The sequence below is a fragment of the Zeus faber genome (assembly GCF_960531495.2).
Source record: "Zeus faber genome assembly, chromosome: 8".
Lineage (NCBI taxonomy): Eukaryota > Metazoa > Chordata > Actinopteri > Zeiformes > Zeidae > Zeus > Zeus faber.
The window spans coordinates 30906564-30929165 of record NC_137195.1 but is presented as its reverse complement, the minus strand read 5'-3'; the positions used below and the strand labels follow the sequence as shown (position 1 = coordinate 30929165).

General features: G+C 40.0%; 1 protein-coding gene across 3 annotated transcripts in view; it reads left to right on the top strand.

Moving 5' to 3' along the window:
• The window catches only part of dyrk1b (dual-specificity tyrosine-(Y)-phosphorylation regulated kinase 1B), a 95259-nt gene extending 73585 nt beyond the window's left edge, over positions 1-21674 (top strand). For all 3 annotated transcript variants that reach the window (XM_080005702.1, XM_080005700.1, XM_080005701.1), the window contains exons 2-13: positions 1224-1378; positions 3825-3944; positions 5496-5684; positions 7340-7487; positions 7724-7873; positions 8431-8567; positions 9453-9599; positions 11132-11272; positions 13376-13496; positions 13598-13780; positions 14887-14990; positions 19122-21674. In XM_080005702.1, the coding sequence (XP_079861828.1) occupies positions 1310-1378; positions 3825-3944; positions 5496-5684; positions 7340-7487; positions 7724-7873; positions 8431-8567; positions 9453-9599; positions 11132-11272; positions 13376-13496; positions 13598-13780; positions 14887-14990; positions 19122-19640 (2028 nt within the window). In that variant the 5' untranslated portion in view covers positions 1224-1309 and the 3' untranslated portion in view covers positions 19641-21674. The remainder of the gene's footprint in view (positions 1-1223; positions 1379-3824; positions 3945-5495; positions 5685-7339; positions 7488-7723; positions 7874-8430; positions 8568-9452; positions 9600-11131; positions 11273-13375; positions 13497-13597; positions 13781-14886; positions 14991-19121) is intronic.
• The last annotated feature ends 928 nt before the right edge of the window (positions 21675-22602 follow it).

The following is a 22602-nucleotide window of genomic DNA, read 5'->3' as shown; positions in this document are numbered from 1 at the left end:
GTGATGCATAACCTATATTTCTGTATTACTTGAGTAATTGTCATTTTTGTCATTGTTATATTACGACCCAACCCCGAGTTGAAAGGTGACTGATCGCCTACTCCCATTATCATTTGTTAAACACAACATGCTTTCAAGTCATTCAAAGATGTCGTTACATACATTTAAATGTTTCCCTTTTCATGGATTATTTTTTAACTTGCCTTATTTAACCACATTTTAGTATTGATTTAACTTTTTGTCTATGTTGTGGTTAAACTTTATGAATGTGAAACAGGGCATTGCTTAGAATGCATGCTCAGCCACCCTATATGTAAAGGTCAAGTAAAATAAATATTTTTTTTGTATTGGTTTAGCTGTAAATTGCAGGTAGGCCTTTATAACTAATTATATAATCCTTGTGCCAAGTCCATGCTTCTACCATATAATGCATACAGAATATTAAGGCAATCAAATATAATGAAGTGCAAAATATGTTGTGACTTATATACTAAAAAATACTATATACAATTTGTTTGTTTGTCTTTTAAACAAGAATTGGAGATGGATGGATGATGTGCTTGATCCATCAGGATTGGACATGTCATTATCAATGAAAAGATTATTTCCTGATCGTTTTTGCTTCAGGTCACCAATCTTTTCATTTAACGGCACCTCAGGGTTTAAGAGAATGCTTTCTTGTGGTTTCCATTCACATTTCTTTTTAAATCTTTCTGCCTATAAGGCAACATAATATGTTGGTATATTGCTGGAGCTTACTGTTGGCGAAAGCAATGCAGAGGTATATTTTGATATAACATCACAGAGCTGAATTTAACTTAAGAGTTCACATGTTCCAAAGCTTGAAAAAATATTTAACATAATTTCTTAGAAAAAGAAAATTATGTACAATGAATAGCGAGATACTGATACTGCCATGGGCAGGATACTGCCAAGCTTTGCCAGGAGCAACCAACCCCCCCCACCCCCTACACACACTCGGCTAGCGTTCTAAAAAAGGAAACGCACATACTAAAGGGGAGAGGGTTATCATACCGACATTTGTGTCAGAGCGAACCACAACGTTAAGCCTCTTGCGATCCCATGTGTCGGTATGAAACGGGATGTGTCTCCTCCCTCCGTCCACCATGTTTACCAATGTTTACCTGGCGTATGTATGGTGTCAATGTCTCCTGACTTGCCAGCAGATACTGACTTTATCCTGTCTCCCTCTCCTTTTCCAGGTGGAAGCAGCTCAGGATGTCCCCCCCCCACAACCTCCTCCTCCTCCTCCTGCGCTGCCCAGGGCTTCTCCCCTGCTGAGCCAGCCATGACCAGCCAGCACACACACGCACATCCTTCCTTCAGCTCCATTCACTCCATGGCCGAGCAGCAGCAGGTAACAGCAACACATACAGACAAATGTAAAGGATGAGGAAAACAATAATTCTGTAGTTAATTGAGCAGGCTCACTCAAGTATGGAAGTATTGGGAAACTGCTTAGATGATGCCCAGACAAGTCTGTCAACTCCAACCTGTTTAAGAAATTAAACAAAGTGAAACATAATATGTCATAAACACACAATAATCTTAAAAAAATGTTGGTTAACAAGAGAGTCCCCATAAAAATTGGTATAAATTAATCCATAAATAAAATAAATGGAATAAATGGAGTTTGTTCCTAATGGAGTTCCTGAATGCCATCATTGTGCCGAATAAGATAACACTTTTACTATTTTATTAATCCCTTTGAGGAAATTCAGGTGATAAATTAACATAAAAAATAACATATATGTACACCTCTATCAACAAAGTTAACAGGGAGTAGCACCTGTACAGCTGACCACCTAGCATATAGGTATTTAATTTATTTCATTGAAGTGGTTTGTGATGTTACCATGTCACCATGCAGAATTATTATTTGAAATCTAATGCACTCTGTTATATTTAAGAAGAAACACTACTTTGTTGTATTTAATAATCTTACTTTGACCTGTTTGTGGTCGTTATGATTTATCTATCAATCTTAACTAAACATTTCTTACTATTAAACCCAATCGTAGCCACACACTGTTTTTCAGGAATGAGTGGAAAATGCGTGAATGGGTTGCATCAAGTTACACATAGAAACCATGTAATATACTTTTATTTATAATAATTATAATGGAATTATTAGTAATTATGCTGGTGGTTCCATGAATCAAACTAAATCATTAATAATTTATATATATGTATATATATAATTGATCTAATTTATGTATATACAGTGGATTTACTGTATAATTTAAATTATATGAAATTAAATTATTAATATATTATATTAAAAATATTAAAATAAGAGTCATTAACTTTTACTGGTAAAAAATTGGGAAATTTTGAAAAATAAGTTTTAATTAAACTTAATGAATAAAAGCAGTTTGGAAGGAGTTGGAAGTAGAAGAAAAATTGACACAAATATTATGGCCATATTCATATTTCAGAAGATTAAACCTTTCCTTCAGAGCAACAGAGCAAGATCAGAATACTGTTGTCATGTTATACCAGTGTGGAACCGCCTCAACATTTATGTAGGCAAGGTTTATTATTGCTCAGCAGTTTGTGATTTTATAGGGGGCACAATTGGTGCATTTGCACCACCTACTGTTCGGATAAAAACATTGAATATTGCAATAAATCTAAATGATCATTAACTCTTCTCTTCATGATAATGATATTTTACACCCTTTAGATAAATATATTATTTTGTGCTGTATTGTATTTTGTGGTATTCAGAGTTGTATTTATTTTTCGCTGTTTTTATGAGCAGCAAAAAATCTGATTTCATAACCCCTTGCGATATTAAGTCCCATGTTGTAGAAAGCTCATTATATATAGCATATTAACAATGTATTATTTCACATAGTTAATCATAAAGATACATAATCGCCCCGTTTGTAATTCTTAAAATTGCATTTTTTTCATCTCAAATTGCACCTTTGACTCCGATTGTACATGAAGCACCTCTATAATAACAACATATAGTAAAGTCCTGCATGTTCCCTTTAGTTCTGACCCAGTTTCAGCAGTGTGTGAAATCAGGTTTGTACATGTACATGCCTATGATACTCAATGGAAACGCTTTTTAAATGTTTTTATTTGTTACACTGTGGGCATCAACAAAATGCTGTCTGAAAAATGTTTTTATGTGTACAGTAGTAATTCCCACAATACATTTTTAGATTGGGTATTTCACATTTCCTCCAAATGTTGCTTCAAACCAGCTGTAACTATCAATGGAGCAATTACTAAAACTTGTATATTATGTTTATATTATAAATACGTATTTCAGTGTGATATATTTGAATAGAAAAGGAACATGGATGGAACTGGAATGTAAGATCAAGGTTCACCAGAAAGGATTATTTAATGACAAAACATCCCACCTCCTTCCATTGCACAATTGACTTTTAAAAACCAACCTGGCTCTGATTCATCACATGAACTCCTAGACATTGAAAGGTTTTGCAGAATAGATGCGCTTAAGTTTCACTAATAGTAAAAAATATTCCTAGGACATACAAGTTATTTATGGCGCTTCCTACACTCACTTTCAGCAAGTCGTCTCTGATGGACCAATGATCTTGATATGCAATGACGCCGACCACTAGAGGAACACCAGTGGTTTGAATACATTTATATTTATTTTATATTTCTTCACATTGAGTGGTGGTGAAATGAATGTAAAGCTGTGATGGACCTAAATCATGACTGTTGCAAAGTTGTTGTTTTTTTGGCAGTTAGGACCAATTTCCTCATTTGTGACCCTTAATACACATGGGCCCTGAAACCACCTTGTTTCTGTCTAGGTGCTGTCTGATATGACCATACTCCAGCGGAGGATCCCCCCCAGTTTCAGAGACCCAGCAAGCGCTCCATTAAGGAAACTCTCCGTTGACCTAATCAAGACTTATAAGCACATCAATGAGGTAGGACACATACACTCACCGACTTAATTAGGAATTTTATTTCTCTGGATGGTTGCTGTATCTTTAAAAAATATATATTGGGATTGTCTTAGGTTAGGTCTTAAATTCTGTTTTGTTGGATAAGATAACCCAAAATTAATCCCTGGAGAGAACTTAAGGAACTTCGTGCGACATTTCTCACATTGGGTTCCAATCAATTTGCTACTTGGATGATTGTGGATTTGAAGATTTTGTATAGTAATTGTGATTGCAATTTGTAATGATTGTGATTTCTGTAGCTGAGTCAAAAATTTGGCTCGGTCTGTCAGATAATATTACTCCCTTGCATACAATTGTGATTGACTTATTCCTCAGTGTATTTATTTGCCTACATTTACATTTACATTTAGTCATTTAGCAGACGCTTTTATCCAAATCGACCTACAAGGGAGAATAACATTCAAGCTACATTGCAACAGAGACATTAGTGTACAATAAATACTGATAAGTAGTGCTAAGTAATTGTAAGTTAGGACAGGAGGTACTCTCTGAAGAGCTGGCTCTTCAAGTGCTTCTTAAAGACAGAGAGGGAGGTCCCTGCTCTGGTCGTTTTTGGCAGCTCGTTCCACCAACCTGGAACCACGAGAGAATGCCTGCATTTTGTTTTCAAATTAAATTGTGTTACGATCGGTGCTTGAAGTGGGGGGAAAAAAAGAAGTGCCGGTACTACCCTTATTCATATAAATCTGCTTAGCCGCGGTTTAGAACAATACATTTTTTGTTTACTAAAGACATTTATAAAAGTCAGGGTCTGTTTGCATTCTGATCACTATTCACCCTGGCTACTGCAGTGCATGCAGGCTGTGACATATAGGTGTCACGAACAGCTAATGCTGTGTTCCATTAAGAACTCAGAAACATATAACCTCGTGCTTGGAAAAGTGTAAATGAGCAGCCATTTAAGCTGGAGCTTAAATTTCAGAGTTGAACAAGTTCCGAGTTCCCATGGAACACAGCATCACGTCTGGCGGCCTCTCGACCCGATGTGAACTTTGAGCTTTCTAATCCAACTGAACCAGAGAGCGCGGGTAGCAGCCTTTTCCAATGATGGCACCAGAACTGGTGGAATAGATAATGAGTGAAAGCAGCTACTTCTACCAAATAGGTGCAAAATAGACAGCACGAACATGGATGCATATGATCTAAAGAAATCCCCTGACCATGTCCATATATGGTCAGTGACCTCATGGCAAGTTGATTCGTCGCTGCTTGTGCATTCTGATAATAAAAACAAATAGACTCAATAAAATTAAATATTTTACAGTACGACCACTTGATATGTCCACTTGAGAGGACAGAGCAGAGCAGGAGACGTGCCGGTTTACAAGAAAATCTCCCGGTATGCCAAAGAGTAAAATGTAGAAGTTCTGGTACTGTGTACAAATGAGTACAGGCCCACTTCGAGCACTGGTTACGATGTATACATATGTATGAGTGAGTGTGTGTATTGAAACAATGTAAGATAAGATGTTTCTGAATGAGGAACTTAATCGCTTCGCCCCAAACGATCAGGTGTACTATACCAAGAAGAAAAGGCGAGCCCAGCAAGTTCCCCCAGAGGATAGCAGCACCAAGAAGGAGAGGAAGGTCTACAATGACGGCTATGATGATGACAACTACGACTACATCGTCAAGAACGGAGAGAAGTGGCTGGACCGCTATGAGATAGACTCCCTCATTGGCAAAGGCTCCTTCGGACAGGTGACACAAGGGAGGGAGGGTGAACAGCTGTTTGAGAAGAGAACAGAAGTGACTTAAGACATACTCACTGAGCACTTTATTAGTAGCACCATACTAATACTGGGTAGGGCCTCCCTTTGCTCTCAAAACAGCCTAAATTCTTCTTGACATGGATTCCACAAGATGTTGGAAACATTCCTTTGAGATTCTGGTCCATGTTGACATGATTGCATCACGCAATTCCTGCAGATTTGTCAGCTGCACTTTCATGCGGTGAATCTAGGCTACATTTTTCCAGTCTTCAACTGTCCAATTTTGGTGAGCCTTTGCCCACTGCAGCCTCAGCTTTCTGTTCTAGGCTGACAGAAGTGGAACCCGACATGGTCTTCTGTTGTTGTATCCGATCCGCCTCAAGGTTCGATGTGTTGTGCATTCTGAGATGTTTTCACTACAATTGTACAGAGTGGTTATCTGAGTTCCTGTAGCCTTTCTGTCAGCGTGAACCAGTCTGGCCATTCTCCATTGACCCCTCTCATCAAAAAGGCGTTTCCGTCTGCAGAACTGCTGCTCACTGTTTTTTGTTTTTTTTGCATGAGTAAACTCTAGAGACTCTTGTGCATGAAAATCACAGGAGATCAGCAGTTACAGAAATACTGAAACCAGCCGATCTGGCACCAACAAGCGTGCCACGGTCTAAAAAACACATTTTTTGGAAAGAAGAACCACGGTTCTTTCCACCCATTTTGATGGTTGATGTGAACATAAACTAAAGCAGCTGACCCATTTCTACATGATTTATGCTTTCCACTGCTGCCAGACGATTGGCTAATTAGATAGTTAGTAGTTAGTAGTTAGATAGCATGAATAAATAGGTGTACAGGTGTTCCAAATAAATTTCTAAGTGAGTGTATGTCTTTGTCTGAGTAGAGACCTATCTTTAAAGACTACCAGAAGGAGACAACCTACTTGAAATAGAAAAAAATGCAACAGAATCTTCATTGACTAAAGCCTTTTGCATCAATGGTAGAAAGCTGAGCATCAAACAGTTTAGATATTCAGTGTCAAGGATTCAGCGCGTCCTTAAAAAGTTTAAAATCCAATCATCTGAATTTACGCCTTAAGATGTCGTAGGCCACTCAAATATGGATATTTTCCTAAACTGATATTTCCCCCCTCCGTTTTAAGAAAAATTCTGTCCATACAACCTTTGTTTTCTAAAATAGCTCTGAAAACACTCAACACACGAGAACACGACTACAAACGCTCAAACAGTCTTGAAATTACCCTATCTGCTGGTTTTACCGGGTCTGATCCAAAACCATAGTTTATGGCGAACCGAAGTAATATTGGGCAGACACCTTTGCGTGCAATGCTAAGTTAAGTTATAAACTTGTAATTAGACCTATCAGTGCTAACCATACGTAAACAAACCTCTATATATCCGCCATTGTTGTGTTGTTGTGTGTGTTGTTTCAGGCGCATGCTCATTACACAAAGCAACAATGGGCATGCGCAAATTGAGGTGTGAGGCGGTTATTCGTTGAAAGTGCTCCAAAGCTGGAAGTGATCCTGCCTACACGTTCACATTTCCTTTGTACATTTTTTTGCCAGTATGGACTGTGATTGAAACCCGGGTGTTTGTAGTAATTCTAATCTCGGCTGTGTCTTTATTGCAGGTGGTGAAGGCCTATGACCACCATGAGCAGGAATGGGTGGCCATTAAGATCATTAAGAACAAGAAGGCATTTTTAAACCAGGCACAGATCGAGCTCCGACTGCTGGAGCTCATGAACAAGCACGACACAGAGATGAAATATTACATAGGTAAGATCCAATAATACACAATAAGATTGAAAAAGATTATATGCAATAGAAACACACTTTCAGAAACAAATGCACCAATGGGCACCGAGAAGCGTTTGCTACAAGGCTCACACCCAACATGCAAGGTTAACTAAAATAATGCATCTATACATCACAAATGAGTATGTTCAGCTCCACCGTACTGGTGCGATGCCCGCATAACAACTGACATACTCTTTGTGTCCTTTTTTCTCTAGTTCACCTGAAGCGTCACTTTATGTTCAGGAACCACCTGTGTTTGGTGTTTGAGTTATTAAGTTACAACCTGTATGATCTACTGAGGAACACCAACTTCAGAGGAGTCTCCCTCAACCTGACCAGGAAGTTTGCACAGCAGCTCTGCACAGGTAGCCAAGCGAAAGCGACTTGCCCTCAAAACATTAAATTCTGACATAAATGTGTTTTTAATAAAATATTTTACATATTTAGCTCTAAATTACATCTACATACATATTTGGACTTTATGTTAGTCCTGCATTTATTAATAATTCCATAATTGTTTTTGCAAGTTTGATGATCAACAATTATATTGGTTAGATAGATTAAAAGTTAATGGTCAAAACCTGTAACTTATACGCAGTGTGTTATATCATGTAGTTAGTCATTTAGACACACTGCAAGGGTATTTCTCTCTCCCTTTTTCTCTCTATGTTGGCCCATATGGCCAGAATAGTTCATGTAAAGATAGAAAGATCAGTAGATATGTATCGATCTATCGACCTATTGGTCGAGATATATATATCAGTTTTCATCTCTAGTACATATTTATACCTTTACTATCCTAGTTCTTCAGTTTCCCATTTCCCATTCTCTGAATATGACTTAGCAAAAGCAATCAGCGGGTGGGTAAGACAAAATATATCACGATTATGTTTTATCTATTTGTTGTGTTTTGTGTCCACAGCATTATTATTCCTGGCCACACCAGAGCTCTCAATCATCCACTGCGATCTGAAACCGGAGAATATCTTGTTATGTAACCCCAAACGATCCGCCATCAAGATAGTCGACTTTGGGTCCTCCTGCCAGCTCGGACAGAGGGTGAGCAGTACACCCTCATCACACGCATGTGATGCACATCATATCTCCAAGTCAAAACTAATCATGGAATTCTCATAAATGGACACGAAGCAATACAAATAATTGTGATGTCAATAAGTTAAGAGTAAGTGATAAGGCAGAGTGAGTGGTACTTTAATAGTACTTTAATTGTAATCCCCGGATGTGGCAAGACGGAACAAAGGAAACCGAATAGAACAACAAGGTGTTAAATGATTGTAAATCTAATAAGACAAAGTATGAAAAGTAACACTTAGTGGGAACAGTGTTACACACATTACACATTAGAAACCATGCAAGTATAAAGTGTAATCATAATCATTTTTATCCATCGATATACAGTTATTTGTCAACACCTTCAGACTGTGTCTGAAGGTGTTGACAAATAACACCAATCAGATGAACAACCATCAGATGAACCATCAGATGAACCAACCAAATACAACCATCAGATGAACATAAGATGGTGTACTTAAAATGCATAAATTTATTTCATAATTTCAATCAAATCTCTGTTCTAAAGAGATGGTGTTGACACATCAGGATAGTGACTGCAAGCAACATCAATGATGTAGTATGACAAAATCATTTAGAATCAAGAGCCTGTATGATTATTGAAGTGGGCGGTGGAAAAGAGGCCCTCATAAATACTATGGGTGACCTTACCTTAAATATTTTACAGTGTAGGAAAAATATTAGATATTGTTAAAAATCCACTGCTTCTAGTTTAGCAAGATGGAACGTTCTTTTTTTACCCTCTACCCTCTCTCATCTATCCTTTCCCATTTTCAATCTGATCTTCTTCTGTTTCCCCCTTCCCGCTCTCAACCGTTCTCCCTCCCTGTCTGTCTCTCTTGTCTTGTGCAGATCTACCAATACATTCAGAGTAGATTTTACCGTTCTCCAGAGGTCTTGTTGGGGATGCCTTACGATCTGGCCATCGACATGTGGTCTCTGGGCTGCATCTTGGTGGAGATGCACACCGGAGAGCCCCTGTTTAGTGGATCCAATGAGGTACAGAATATAATCACAAATGGTTCCTATAGATTGGATAGAGGATTTGAATACCTTGTGGACTGTTTGCGCATGTGTGTCTGCAGCCTTCTGTGGGACAAATCACTGGTCGCAAAATGACACTAGCTGTCGGACAACAGCAGACCGGACCACCGTCAGACCCTTTCCATTAAGACGGATATAGAATCAGCTGGCAGCTCATGTGACGTTAACACCAGTGGCGCTCACAGCACATTGAAACGGTTGACATGGTACCAAACTTGCCTCTAGTCTATATACATGAAGCACACATCTTAATATATAGTGATGGTGAGATGTGTACGCTCACTAACCACGGTCACCTCCATAGTATGGGGAATGGATTTAAATAAAGTTTGTATATTATAGAGCTTAACAGAACATATTGCGCTCTAAAGATTTATGTTTTTTGGGACATTTTATACAACTTTATACTATACCATCTCATCTTTTTTTGGTTAATGGCGAGTCACAACCAAACCACAATCAATTATAGTGAGTTACATTCAGCTCAAAAGATAAAACATAATGCAATGAAAGACATAAATGACAGGAGAACTGTACTGTACGCCAAAGTTCTAAAAGCCCTGGAATAGGCATTTGAAAATTCCATGTGAACTTCTCTGAAAAATAGAGAGTATCTTTTCAAGAGATGCTCACAGCGACTTTATCTTCTTAGAAGACTCAGCGGCCTAGGTGTTAGTCAGCAGATTTTAGAACTAGTATACAAAACTCTTGTTGAGAGTGTTTTAACTTTTCTTTAGTTTTTCTGCCCGGTACAGTCACCTTAACTAAGAATAAACTGTTCAGGATGGTGCTGATGGCAAGCAAAATAGTTGGCAAGCCACAAAAGCCCTTGATTCAACTTTTTACAGAAAGGACGAGGAAGAAGGCGAGGAGTATACTGGTAGATAGAGCCCATCCTCTCTCCAGCCAGTTTGAGCCTGTGAGCTCCGGAAGGTGCTATAGAGTCCCTCTGGCAACTAGAAATGTATTTAAGAAGTCATTCATCCCAAGTACCATCAATATTCTTAATTCTACAAAGTGACTGATGAGATTTAAGCCACCGACATGGACATGAACTGTTTTAATGTGTGATGTGACCTTGTCTACTGTATGTGTTTGTTTTACGAACTGCTTGTGTCTTTTTGTTGTTTCTTATGCTTGGTGAGCCGAAGACAATTTTCCACCCTGGTGGAATCTATTCTAAATATATAAGATATGACCAATGCTTAAATCCACAGGGAAGCCGCAATTGGACATGAAGTTGTTTTTTAATTTGAGATTATGGTAAATTTCAAAAACCACAGCAATACATATTTGATCTTTCCATACACGCATATGTTTTAACATGTCTGTGTATGTACCTGTGTTGCATGCATGTATCTGTGGCGTTTAAGATGAATGGACATTTAGAATCCAAAGTGTCTCTCTGGCTGGACGTAATCAATTGGACTCCAGAAGCATAGGAGAGTCCCTCGCAACCACTAATGCCCTTGTGTCGGTGTGTCTAGGTGGACCAGATGAACAAGATCGTGGAAGTCCTGGGCGTCCCTCCAAGCCACATGCTGGACACAGCTCCGAAAGCTAGAAAGTATTTTGACAAGTTGTCAGATGGTCTGTGGACAGTGAAAAAGAACAAGGACATTAAGAAGGTACTTTCCTCCTCACCTGTCTTACCAACTTGTGACTGTGTCTCTCCAAAGTGTCTCCTCAAGCCTTTTACTGCTGTGCTGGTTATGGTGGTTAGGCTCCACAACCACCTTTTGGTTGCAGCATGAAATACTAATAACCAGTAATAGAATCCCCTTTATGTCAACTGTGCTGCACTACTTGCTAGACAAACAAACCCATTGTTGTTTTTTTTACTCTTTCTTGCCTGGGTTGGTTAGGATAGGCAATTGCGGCTACGAAGCGCAAATTATGTGTTGTCAAATGCATACTGTACTCTTCATCTTAATGCATCTGACAGGACAGTCGCACAGTTCAGGTTGCAGCAATTAGGTATTACCTGATTTTGAAGTGTTTTTGTGTCGTAATAATTTAGTCATAAGGATTTTGTGTGCACGCAGGCTTAAATCAAAAAGTTTGCAGTGTTGAGAATATGCACTTCAAGTCAACCGACCAATTCAGTCCCCCAAACTCCCGTTATTCCCATTTGGATAAATTAGGTTCTACTGTATAACTTTTTTATATTTCTCCCAACTGTCGCTTTGCTGGCATGCAATGCAAATTTGATTTAGATTCTTTTGATTTTTTTTTGTAAAATGTCACATTGTCACACAGCTGTGGCTGTCAAATTCTCACTGGATATTGCAATATTGAAAAACCATATAGTATTTCTGTTTTCCTCAACGTTATCTGCATTTGCATCAATTCAAATATACATTTTTGTTTGTCTCAGTGATGTTAGAAGCACATGTGTTGCAGTAAATTTCAACTGAATAGTTTTTCATCAAAGTAAATCCCCTTTAAGAGCGATCAGTCCTCAGAAAACTAGAGAATTGTGTTTGAAATGCTAGATAGTGTAGATAGTTGTTTAAGTTGTTTAAGTTGTGACATTTAATTTATTTTTATTAAGAATCTTATTTTGGATGTTTAGTAATTACTAAAATTATAATAGTCATCGTTATTGGACTCTTAAAGGGGACCTATTATGGTCCCTCATGTAGTTAATTTAGGTCTCTGAGGTCCCCAAAACATGTTTTTGAAGTTTTATGCTAAAATTACCACTTAGATTATGCATTCTAGCCATTCTAACATACTTCTATACCATCCTGTTCCAAAATGGGCTGTTTTTTTGTAGGAGGAGCCACCTTCCCAAGGCCCCGAGTTCTGTGAGCCAATGGCGTTTGAGCATGGCTTCCGAGTTTTATATACTCCGTAATTTTCACTGATTTCACCTTATCAATCCACCCAAAATCTGTTTCGGAACAAATTTGAGCCGAGAAATAAGCAATCCAGTTGCTGAATCTTCACTCATATAAGATCTACAAGGACTAATTAAAAAATTTGTTCTGACATTTGTTGCTATGCTTCAACCTTGTGGGAGATACGGACACCGCACCATGATGCACTGGGACTCTCGGACACAGGGATTTTTTGTTTCATGTCAACGTCGGAAAATAAAATAAAATCTACAATAAAAACACACAATTTTTATTGGTTTTGTTTGGAGAAATGCACAGCGGATCGTGCCCCACAGGCTTCCGTCTATGTACCGCATTTTTTTTTTTTTTTTGTTTTATAGACAGAAAATTGAATTATTATTTAATACTTACATTTCCATCGTCTGCAGTTTCTTCATGGACAGTTGGTATTAATTCCTTTTTTAAAAGGTTTGTTTGTTGAATTACTCAGATTGAGGGCAGTTCTAATTTGAATGAAGCCCTCGGTGACGTCGATCAGAACAGCAAAGCTGAACGGCTTATTTTAGGACATGTTTTCTGAAACAGACAGCTCACAAAAAACTGACTGGGTTTTTCAAATTTCGCAATTTGTGTGTTAGTAGGCCCATGAGACACCCAAATGTATGTGCACAAGTACTGAGCTTTGCATTATAGGTCCCCTTCAAAGTCACATATGCCAACTGTTATATGCTGACAGTTAAAATGTTGTTTGTATGTTATCAAACACCCTGTTTTTCTAGAATAATATCTAAAACTCATAAATATATATTTTTTTAAATGTTCTTCACTTTTACTATTGACCTCTGCCAGATGCGAATGTTGAAATTATTTTGTGTTTGTGTGTTCCAGGAATATAAGCCCCCTGCCACGCGACGTCTGCATGAGATTTTGGGGGTAGAGACAGGGGGCCCAGGGGGTAGAAGGGCGGGGGAGCCGGGTCACGCCCCTTGCGACTACTTGAAGTTTAAAGGTAAACAAGTGCTATTAAGAGTTGGTGCTGGTGTATAGTGTCTGAATCTTTTTTTGGACATGTTATAACACAGTAATAACATTTCTCCATCTTAATCTCAGACTTAATCCTGCGCATGCTGGACTATGACCCGAAGAGCCGCATCACACCATTCTACGCCCTGCAGCACAACTTCTTCAAAAAGACAACAGACGAGGGAACCAACACCAGTTCATCCACATCAACATCTCCTGCCATGGACCACTCCCATTCGACCTCCACTACAAGTTCGGTCTCCAGCTCTGGTATGAAAGTCTTTTTAATCAGTTTTATTGTACATACTTTTTTACGGCGAGATCTATTCAAGGTCTGCTCGGGCATCTGAGGCTGACCTGTGCACTCAAAATATACTTTTTTCGAAAACTCAGCCTCTCTTGAAATGTTTTCCGCAAAGGACCAGAAGTAATTCCAGAAGTCTGCCACCTACACTGTGTGTATTTGGGGTGCAACGGTTCACAAAACTCACGGTTCGGATCGCATGACTTTTGAGTCATGGATGGGATCATTTTTCAGATCAGCAAATTTTCAGATATACTTAACATTTATTCTGTAAAACACTTAAATCAAGGAGCTTTTGCCCATGGCCTTGAATTAAAAAAAAAAACATTCAAGATGTCCGATGTTTAAGTAAAATCTTAAAATACATAAATATTCAATACTTAAATTAAAGTGCAATATGATGCATGCATGATACCTGCTTCCTTTAAACATGGTAGTGAATGAAAAAATATGATTAGATCTGCCCCCAGTAACGGAATTTAATTCCAGTATCATGTTCAATTTCTCATGTTTATAACAAACTATATTTCATGAAAATCGGTTCAGAATTAAGGGAGTCACAGTCGATTTTGTAGAGAGTCTTTAAAGTCTTCAGAGTCTCCAATATGGCAGAAGGGGCAGACGCATAGCAGCGACATTTGCTTCACGATATGTTGTAAAGTAGCAGCAACATAGCACGATGTACCGTAAACCAATCGCGGCTCTTCAGAATAAAACACAGCACACATCTGTCTTGTCTTATCTTCTTTTCACTGCAACTCTGCATCGACATTTATGGAATTAGTATTTAAAAAAATAACAGTGGATGGTTTTGCAATTTTGCAATTGATCTGCGGTTCACATACATGCCGAACCATGGGGGGGTGATCCATACAGATCACGGATCAACTACGTTCCGTTACACCACTAGTGTGTATGTGACTGATGCAGGTGACACTGACGTGACAAGTGCAATACATATGTTAATTTGCAAACATGTTTTTTTTTATGGCACTGAAGAACAAATTACAATCATTTAAGATTGTGAAGCATCGTCTGCTACTTGTGCTTTCTCGCTTCTTTATCTCTCTAGGTGGCTCCAGTGGTTCCTCAAACGATAACCGCAACTACCGCTACAGTAACCGCTACTACAACTCTGCTGTTACACACTCTGACTACGAAATGACCAGCCCTCAGGTATTGACAACCATGCATCTATGATGATGCCTAGTCATCAATCGGGTTGGGGTTTGAAGTGCGAGACCCGTGAAGACCTCTTATTCAGAGTGGCATGCGATCAGCTTCAGTCCTTTTACTGCATCAATTGGAAAATATGTTCATTTGTGATCCTGTCACCACATCTGAATCATGGATTTTTCGTGCATACCACCCACCGAATATTCAACCATAAATAATTATTTTTGCACATCCCTACTTCAGTCCCACCCCCCAGTCTGTGTTTGACTTTTGAATGTAGTTATCTCTCATCTACACTCTGTTTATCGTAACAATGAACATAAATTGTTGTGAAAAAGAGTCCAAACATATCTGCTATATTTCTACAAAGTGGGGTTGTTTTACAAAGTGGTATTATCAAACGGAAACATCCAATGTTCATGACACATAGTCAACTCACAACAAAGAGCAGAAACCGTATTTGTCACTCGCTGTGCGCACTAGCGTTGCAATGAGAGCACAGGTGTGCTGTGAAAATTTTCCAAATTCTACAAAGAAAATAATTAAAACGATCTCTTGTGTTGCAAGATACCAGAAATACAAGACATTTCAAGGCTGCAGTTCAGTTCCAGATAAAATACCAGCTCCAGCAGGACATGTTTGTGCCGATTGTTTGCCTCTTTTTTGAGATTTGGCTCTTGGCGAGTCATTCAGGGAAAAGAGTCATTCCGTTTTCCCACTCTTGGGTCGGTTAGTTCAGTTGGTGTAATGCACAGTGAGGGAGGACTTTAGGTGAACCAGAGTCTGAAGAGTCGGTTCGGCTCCAAGTTGTGAATACAATTCTCACAGGAATAATTTATTGTGTCAAAAAAAAAATATTTTGGTGGAATGCAAATAATAAATCAATCATATTAAATATGAATTGTGCCAAATGCCTTGACCTTTGATTTGGTCTTCAGTAATTATTTTCAGTTTGTGAGTGGAAGATTCACTCACTCGTCCACTTTTTTCCAGCGTGATTCTTAACTCCTGAGTAAGACATTTGTTCACTATGAAGGAATCTTTCGCAAATTTTGCATCACTATTGGTAGGAAATAAGAATAAGCACAGTTATAAATGTTTCTGGTGGTTAAATGGATAGTGTGTGCCATGTGTCATTATGAAAAGTGTGCTGTGGAAGAAAAGAATTTGGGAAACACTTTTCTAATCATCAACACGGATTGAATGTATGCCTCAAAGCAGCACTATGTAAATTTTAGTATTTGGGATTTGGCACCCCTACGGTTTCTTAGTGCAATTGCATTTTTACACCACTGTCGTGAAGCTTGGTCCGGTGTCCGAAAATGTATTTTACCGGAGAAATTTAAACCTTGTCGGTCAAGTTTAAATTTCAGTCTGTTACAAATTCAAATATAATGTACACCTAGGTTACAGCACCCCTTGCACGGACCTCTGAGTTATGGGCTAAGTGCTCGGGAGAGAAGGCACAGAGATGCGGCGAGGGACGGTGTAGGAACCAGATGTGCTTGGCCTGGGAAAGTGAGGGCCGGCATGCGCTGGCTGACATGCAGGTGCTGGGCGCACCACTAGCCCGTCTCATCCGAGCTGTTGGGGAGATTGAGCAGCTACGTTTTGTATGAGCATTATTACCAGACATTTTTACCAGCAAGTTTATAATTTATTGGGTGTCTTTTTATATAAATTTGACCAGGCAACAAAACAGTAATTACTGGAGCCAAACATCAAGGAAGTGACGTAGTGCTGTAAAGCGTAACACACTTTTCCCGCGTTTTCTTACCTGAACACAGAAGTTACAAGAACAGGTGTTCGGGGGTGTAGGGTGGGAATGAAAGGGGTGCCATTCTCCATATTACAAGTCAGTGTACCATCAAAATAACTTTGAAGCTGTTGTTTTAAGGTAAAAAAGTAACATACACTACTCACAAAAAGTTAGGGATATTCGGCTTTCGGGTGAAAATTCAAGATGAACCTAAAATGCACTATAACCTTTACAGGTGAATTTAATTTGACCTTCTCTAAACTTTTGAATGCACATGTCCAACTGTTCAATGTTTCAGTACTTTTTGCACAACTTGCTGTTCTCTCACAAGGAGCTGAACGGAAAAATTCACAACAGGTGTTTGATCCATGAATCGACCAATACATTTCCTGGTTCAATTACAATTGGTATTTAAACAGTCCTCTTCATCATGCTGTTCACATTTTGACATCATGAGACCAAGACGACAGCTCACAACTGATCAACAGTACCTCGCCATTGCGAGGCTTCAAACAGGATGTTCTCAAAGGGAAGTGGCCACTGAGCTTAGAGTGTCACAGAGTGTCATCAGCAGATTGCAACAGAGATACAGAGACTGGAAGAGTCACAGAAAGGCATAGAAGTGGACGTCCTTTGGCCACATCCCACACTGATGAGCGCTTCATTGTGAACAGTGCCCTGAGGAACCGGATGATGAATGCCACTCAACTCCAGGCGCATTTAAGGGATGAAAGAGGCACCCAAGTGTCATGTCAGACCATTCAAAACCATTTACATCAGCGTGGTCTGCGTGCTAGACGACCTGCAAGGCTACCTGACCACACCACCAGGCACAGGCATCATCGTCTTGCATGGGCCAGGGGCATTTACGCTGGACGGGGAACCAGTGGGCCTCAGTGCTGTTCTCTGATGAAAGTCGATTCACATTGAGCAGAAATGATGGCCGCCAACGATGTTGGACACGTCAAGCAGAGCGCTATGCATCAGCCACTGTTGTCAGCAGACGAGCCTTTGGTGGTGGTGGTGTTACAGTGTGGGCAGGTGTGTCAATACAGAACTGTCCTACACTTTGTGAATGGTACAGTGACAAGCCCATACTACCTGAATAACATCATTAATCCAGTCATTGTGCTCCTGCATGAACAACACAGGCCTAATTTTATCTTCATGGACGACAATGCTCCAGCTCATGGAGGTGGCATCATTAGGGAACGGCTGCTGGAGACTGGGGCACCTCTAATGGAGTGGCCTGCACTTTCTCCAGACCTGAATTCCATAGAAAACCTATGGGATCAGCTGAGTCGCTGTGTAGAGGCTCGTAACTCTGTACCCCAGAACCTCAATGACCTGAGGGCCGCCCTTCAAGAAGAGTGGGGTGCCATGCCTCAGCAGACAATAAGTCGACTTGTGAACAGCATGAGACGTCGTTGTCAAGCTGTAATTGATGCTCAACGGCACATGACAAGTTATTGAGACATTGACATTTATTGTTGTGGTAAACCCACCACTGTTGTTGGCTTTTGTTTCAATAAATTGTTTGAGATGAGGAAATCACCATTGCATGCTTCTACTTAAATGCCCTACATTCATGATATAATATCACTGTAGCGTGAACTTTTTACATTTTCCATAAATGTCACCCGAAAGCCAAATATCCCTAACTTTTTGTGAGTAGTGTATATTGCTTTAACAAAATGTCATGCTGTTGTATTGATATTAAAGCTACTGTGCATGATGTTAACATTAAATGTTTTATGCAACGTGCAGGAGTTGGAAAGCAGATGCTGAGCCCCAGAAAGAGACAAATTTCCGAAACAGGCCAAAGTCTGCAGACCTCTCTTGATATGCCTTGGAACACATTGGTCACATTAAAGGAACACATCCGACTTTTTAAAGTTGATCTCTCTGATCTATCTGTTTGTATACTCACCCCTCAAGTAGTATGTAGGCAGGTTTAATTCCTACAGCAATCCAGCCTTTTCTCCTTACTGGACATGCGGCTCCATTCTCCCATCAGGGGTGCAGTACAACGATGAGAGAAGAGCCAGCAAACTGTAATTATTATTTCTTTAATAACTCCTTGAATTTGCCAAGGCAGACTGCTGTGGCACCATGTTAACTTTTCCTGAAATGTGGAGCGAGTTTTTGTGCAGATTGTGGATTTGTCCCCCATCTCTTGCATTGAACTCCTGAAGGGAGAATAGAGCCTTAAGCCCGGTATGGAGAAAATGCAGAACTGCTGCGGGAATTAAACCTACAGGGATAAAACACCAAAAAAATTGGCACTGTTCCTTTAATCTAATCGTATTCTATGCTTCTCCTCCCTCGTTCCCTCCCTCCCTTGCTGTCTCTCTCACGCGTTTATTCTCCAGGCTCCCTCCCAGCAGCAGATGCGGATCTGGCCCGGCAGTGAGAGTGGCGGCGGAGGCCAAGAGTCAGCGTATACACAGTTGCTTCTCCACAAGCCAGCCGCCTCACAGCAGCACCAGCGCCACTTTCTGGACCCGCCCCATCACCCCCATCCTGTCTACAGTCACCATGGTAACGGTGGGCGTGGCCTGCGGCAAAGCGTGCAGACGGTTGTGGGAGGAGTCGGGGGCCAGCAAGGATCTTCCCCCCAGATGAGTGACAGCATGGATGTGGGTGTTTCCCTGGGTCTGCACCACCTGGGCGGGGCAGTGTCTTCCATGGAGGCCTCTCAGTTTGGCTCAGCCTCCCTGCCCCTGGCGCTGCCAATTGGACTGTCTGCCTTCCGGACTCGGACGGCCTCCAGCACCCAAGGGCCGCAAGCCCCACAGTCTGAGGACTACTACCCCGTGTCCAACAACAATAACCTGGCTGGGGGGGGCAGAGGGAGGCCGGACTCGGATGAGGGGGCAGCCAACTCTTGATAAACCCTCAACCACGCCCTAAAGCCATACAATTTTAACAACTACAGTATACACACACCCGCACACAAGAGCGGGAGACAGACATAGAGCCCTCCCCCCCTTATACACACACACACACACACACACACACACACACACACACACACACACACACACATACACAGCCAGAGTTCAGAGACTAAAAGTGAACTTTGAGCTGAAGGAGATGGTTTCCTCTGCTTGAGAGGAGGAGAAGAGGGGAGGAGGCTGGGTTAAAAAAAAAAAAAAAAAAAAAGCTTATTTTATCCTTTTTTCAGTTTTGTCTTTTTTCCGAAGGGAAAGGGAGGAGCAGCGGAGACCGGTTTGTTTTTATGATTATAGTCGTTTAATATTATTTGAAAAAAAAATATTTTTTGTTCCTGTGGTTTGAGGAGTTGTGTGTTTTTATTTGATTGTTTATGCTTAGGGAGGAGAAGAGAGAGGGGAGCGAGGAAGAGAAAGCAGCTGAGGAGAGCATCACGAAGGAGAGCCCCCAGTCATGATGTCCTTTTCCATTGACACCTGAGGGGAGGGGGGGGGGGCACTGTGATGACTGGGGAATGGCCAGCAGTGCACCCTAGTTGAACGTTTCAGTCTATAGAGGGCCAGTGCAACGCTAGTTTTTTTTTTTTTTTAATAATGGCTCTCTAGACTAGACACATAGCTTTGAAGCATAATTTGAAAATGTCTGAAGCTCTGGGCACTATCAGTCTTAACAGCAACTAGCCAAACAATCGTTAACACACAGATATGAAAAAAGATTTGGCAGGAAGAGGGGGGAAAAACACCAAATGCTGCCCAGCTCATATGTTCTCCTGTTTGATCTCTCTCTCTCTCTAGCTTACTTGCACTCTTTCTCCAGTTCAGGATGAGAAGCTTGAGAATTAGGACTTGAAATCAATCCAGACACACGTTACCAAACATCCTTTTCTCTTTCTCGATCTCCATCGACCTTTCTTTGCTCGTCCTCTGTCTCTCTGTCGGGTTCAGGATCGTAGAGCGAAAGGTAAAGAGAAAGAGAGGAAGGAGCAGGGAGAAGGACACTGCTAAATCTACCTGGCGAGTAAAGGGACCTCCTCCTCTTCCTCCTCCTGCTCCTCTTCCTCCTGGTGTGCTTCTCCAGACAGCTCCCTCCTTCTCTGTGCTGCTAATCACCATGACAACTGATCCGGATTGCTGCTAAAGAACCAACACAGATCAATAAAGTACTTAAAAAATAAAAAATAAACAACAACATGAAATCCAAACTTTTTAACCCTCCTGCTTCAGAGAAAAAGGATAAAGAACCACTGCATCTCAATGTATTTATTACTATTTAACAAAAAAGAAAAACCAACTGAAAAATAACCCTTTTTTTCTGCTCTTCTATGTTTGGTTGCCTTCTTTCTGCAGGTGAGCTCTGATTGGCTATTGTAATAGTGACAGTAACTGGTGGCAGTCGGGATTGTCCTGTTCTGTTGGTCTGCCACCGGTTGGGGAGACGGGTTGGGCGGGGAGGGGTGGGGGGTTCAGGGCAGAATAAAGTTGGATATATAATAAGAATAAAGAGTATACTTTTGCACACCAAGGTCAAACAAACACCAGATGTGCGCCCTTTTCTTCCTGTTGCCCGACTCCATCACCCCCTTCTCCCAATTCTGGCATTCACTTTTTGGGTGCCTTTTTTATTTATTTATTTATTTATTTTTATTCCTCCTATTGAGTCAGGGTGAAAAGCAGAATTTCTGTATGGTACCAATGAGTGTATATGGAGCTTTATTGGGAACTGCCACTGTGCATCGAGTTTGACTTGGAACTGTCAAATTAATTTGATGAAACATTACCGATTTAAATGGCTAATTGAGGAGATATGAAGGGTGTTTAAAAATATATAGTTATGTATAACAAGTCAAGTTCTCTACCTTGCAGGTTGTCAAATGATTTGGCAGAGTATATTAAGCTAACGCTGATGGGAGACCTCTTGGTCCTGCTCAAATGACCTTGTGAATTCTGAAAAGTAAAAAAATGTTTTAGGCATTAGCTCTGAAATGAATCTAATCTTGTTTTCACACTACACTTCAGACTGTATTGTTACGGACGTCTTTCCATTTCCTTGTCTCATACCCTCAATCTAGTGGAAAATTGACAATTCATATCTAAATGTAGCCTGGCCTTGAACTAATTTGACCAACATGTACACATCATTTGTTGATTGGATTCTACGTAGAATGGAGTTCGCTTCCTCTTGTCATGACCAAGATTTAAGACTTTCTTGTAAGGTACAATTTAAGCTCTCCCCTTCACAAGATGTGATTTTTGCTGAACTGGATCTAAATGTCTGTTATGGACCCCGTATTGAAGTGCCAAGAACACAATTGCAGATGTTATTTCTTTAGAACGCAATTCCTTTTAAGTCTTGGGTCTTGACTGCAGTGTAGATCATTTATATGATATAATACATTATAATACATTTATTATGATATGAACATGTATGGACTTAACATCTCACTTTTAGACTTTACCGGACTTTATTTTGTATATCAATGTACTGACTTAAAGGTCATACAGGGTTCAAATTTAAAAATCTCAGTCTAGTTTAAAAAAAAAAAAAAAATTACTAGTAGGAAAACAACACACATTTGCTCTGAGAGAAAGTACTTAATTTCAGTAAGCAACATCATCAAATATTTTGATACTCTCATAAATGCAATTCATTAGATGCCAAGGAACTATGAAATTCTGATACCCGGCCCAAGGCAAATGTTAAAAAGTCGCAACGAACCCCAAGACAAAGGCAATTGGATTGTTTTCACTAAATAACATCATGCTTTATTAGAACACTTAAACAAAGCGTTCGGTTAGTTCACCTAAATGTGCCGTTCATGCACGTTTGTGGTCGAGATGTGAAAGAACCATGAAGGGAGTAAAAAGGGAGTAAATTCTCCCAACTTCAGAAAATGGCTCT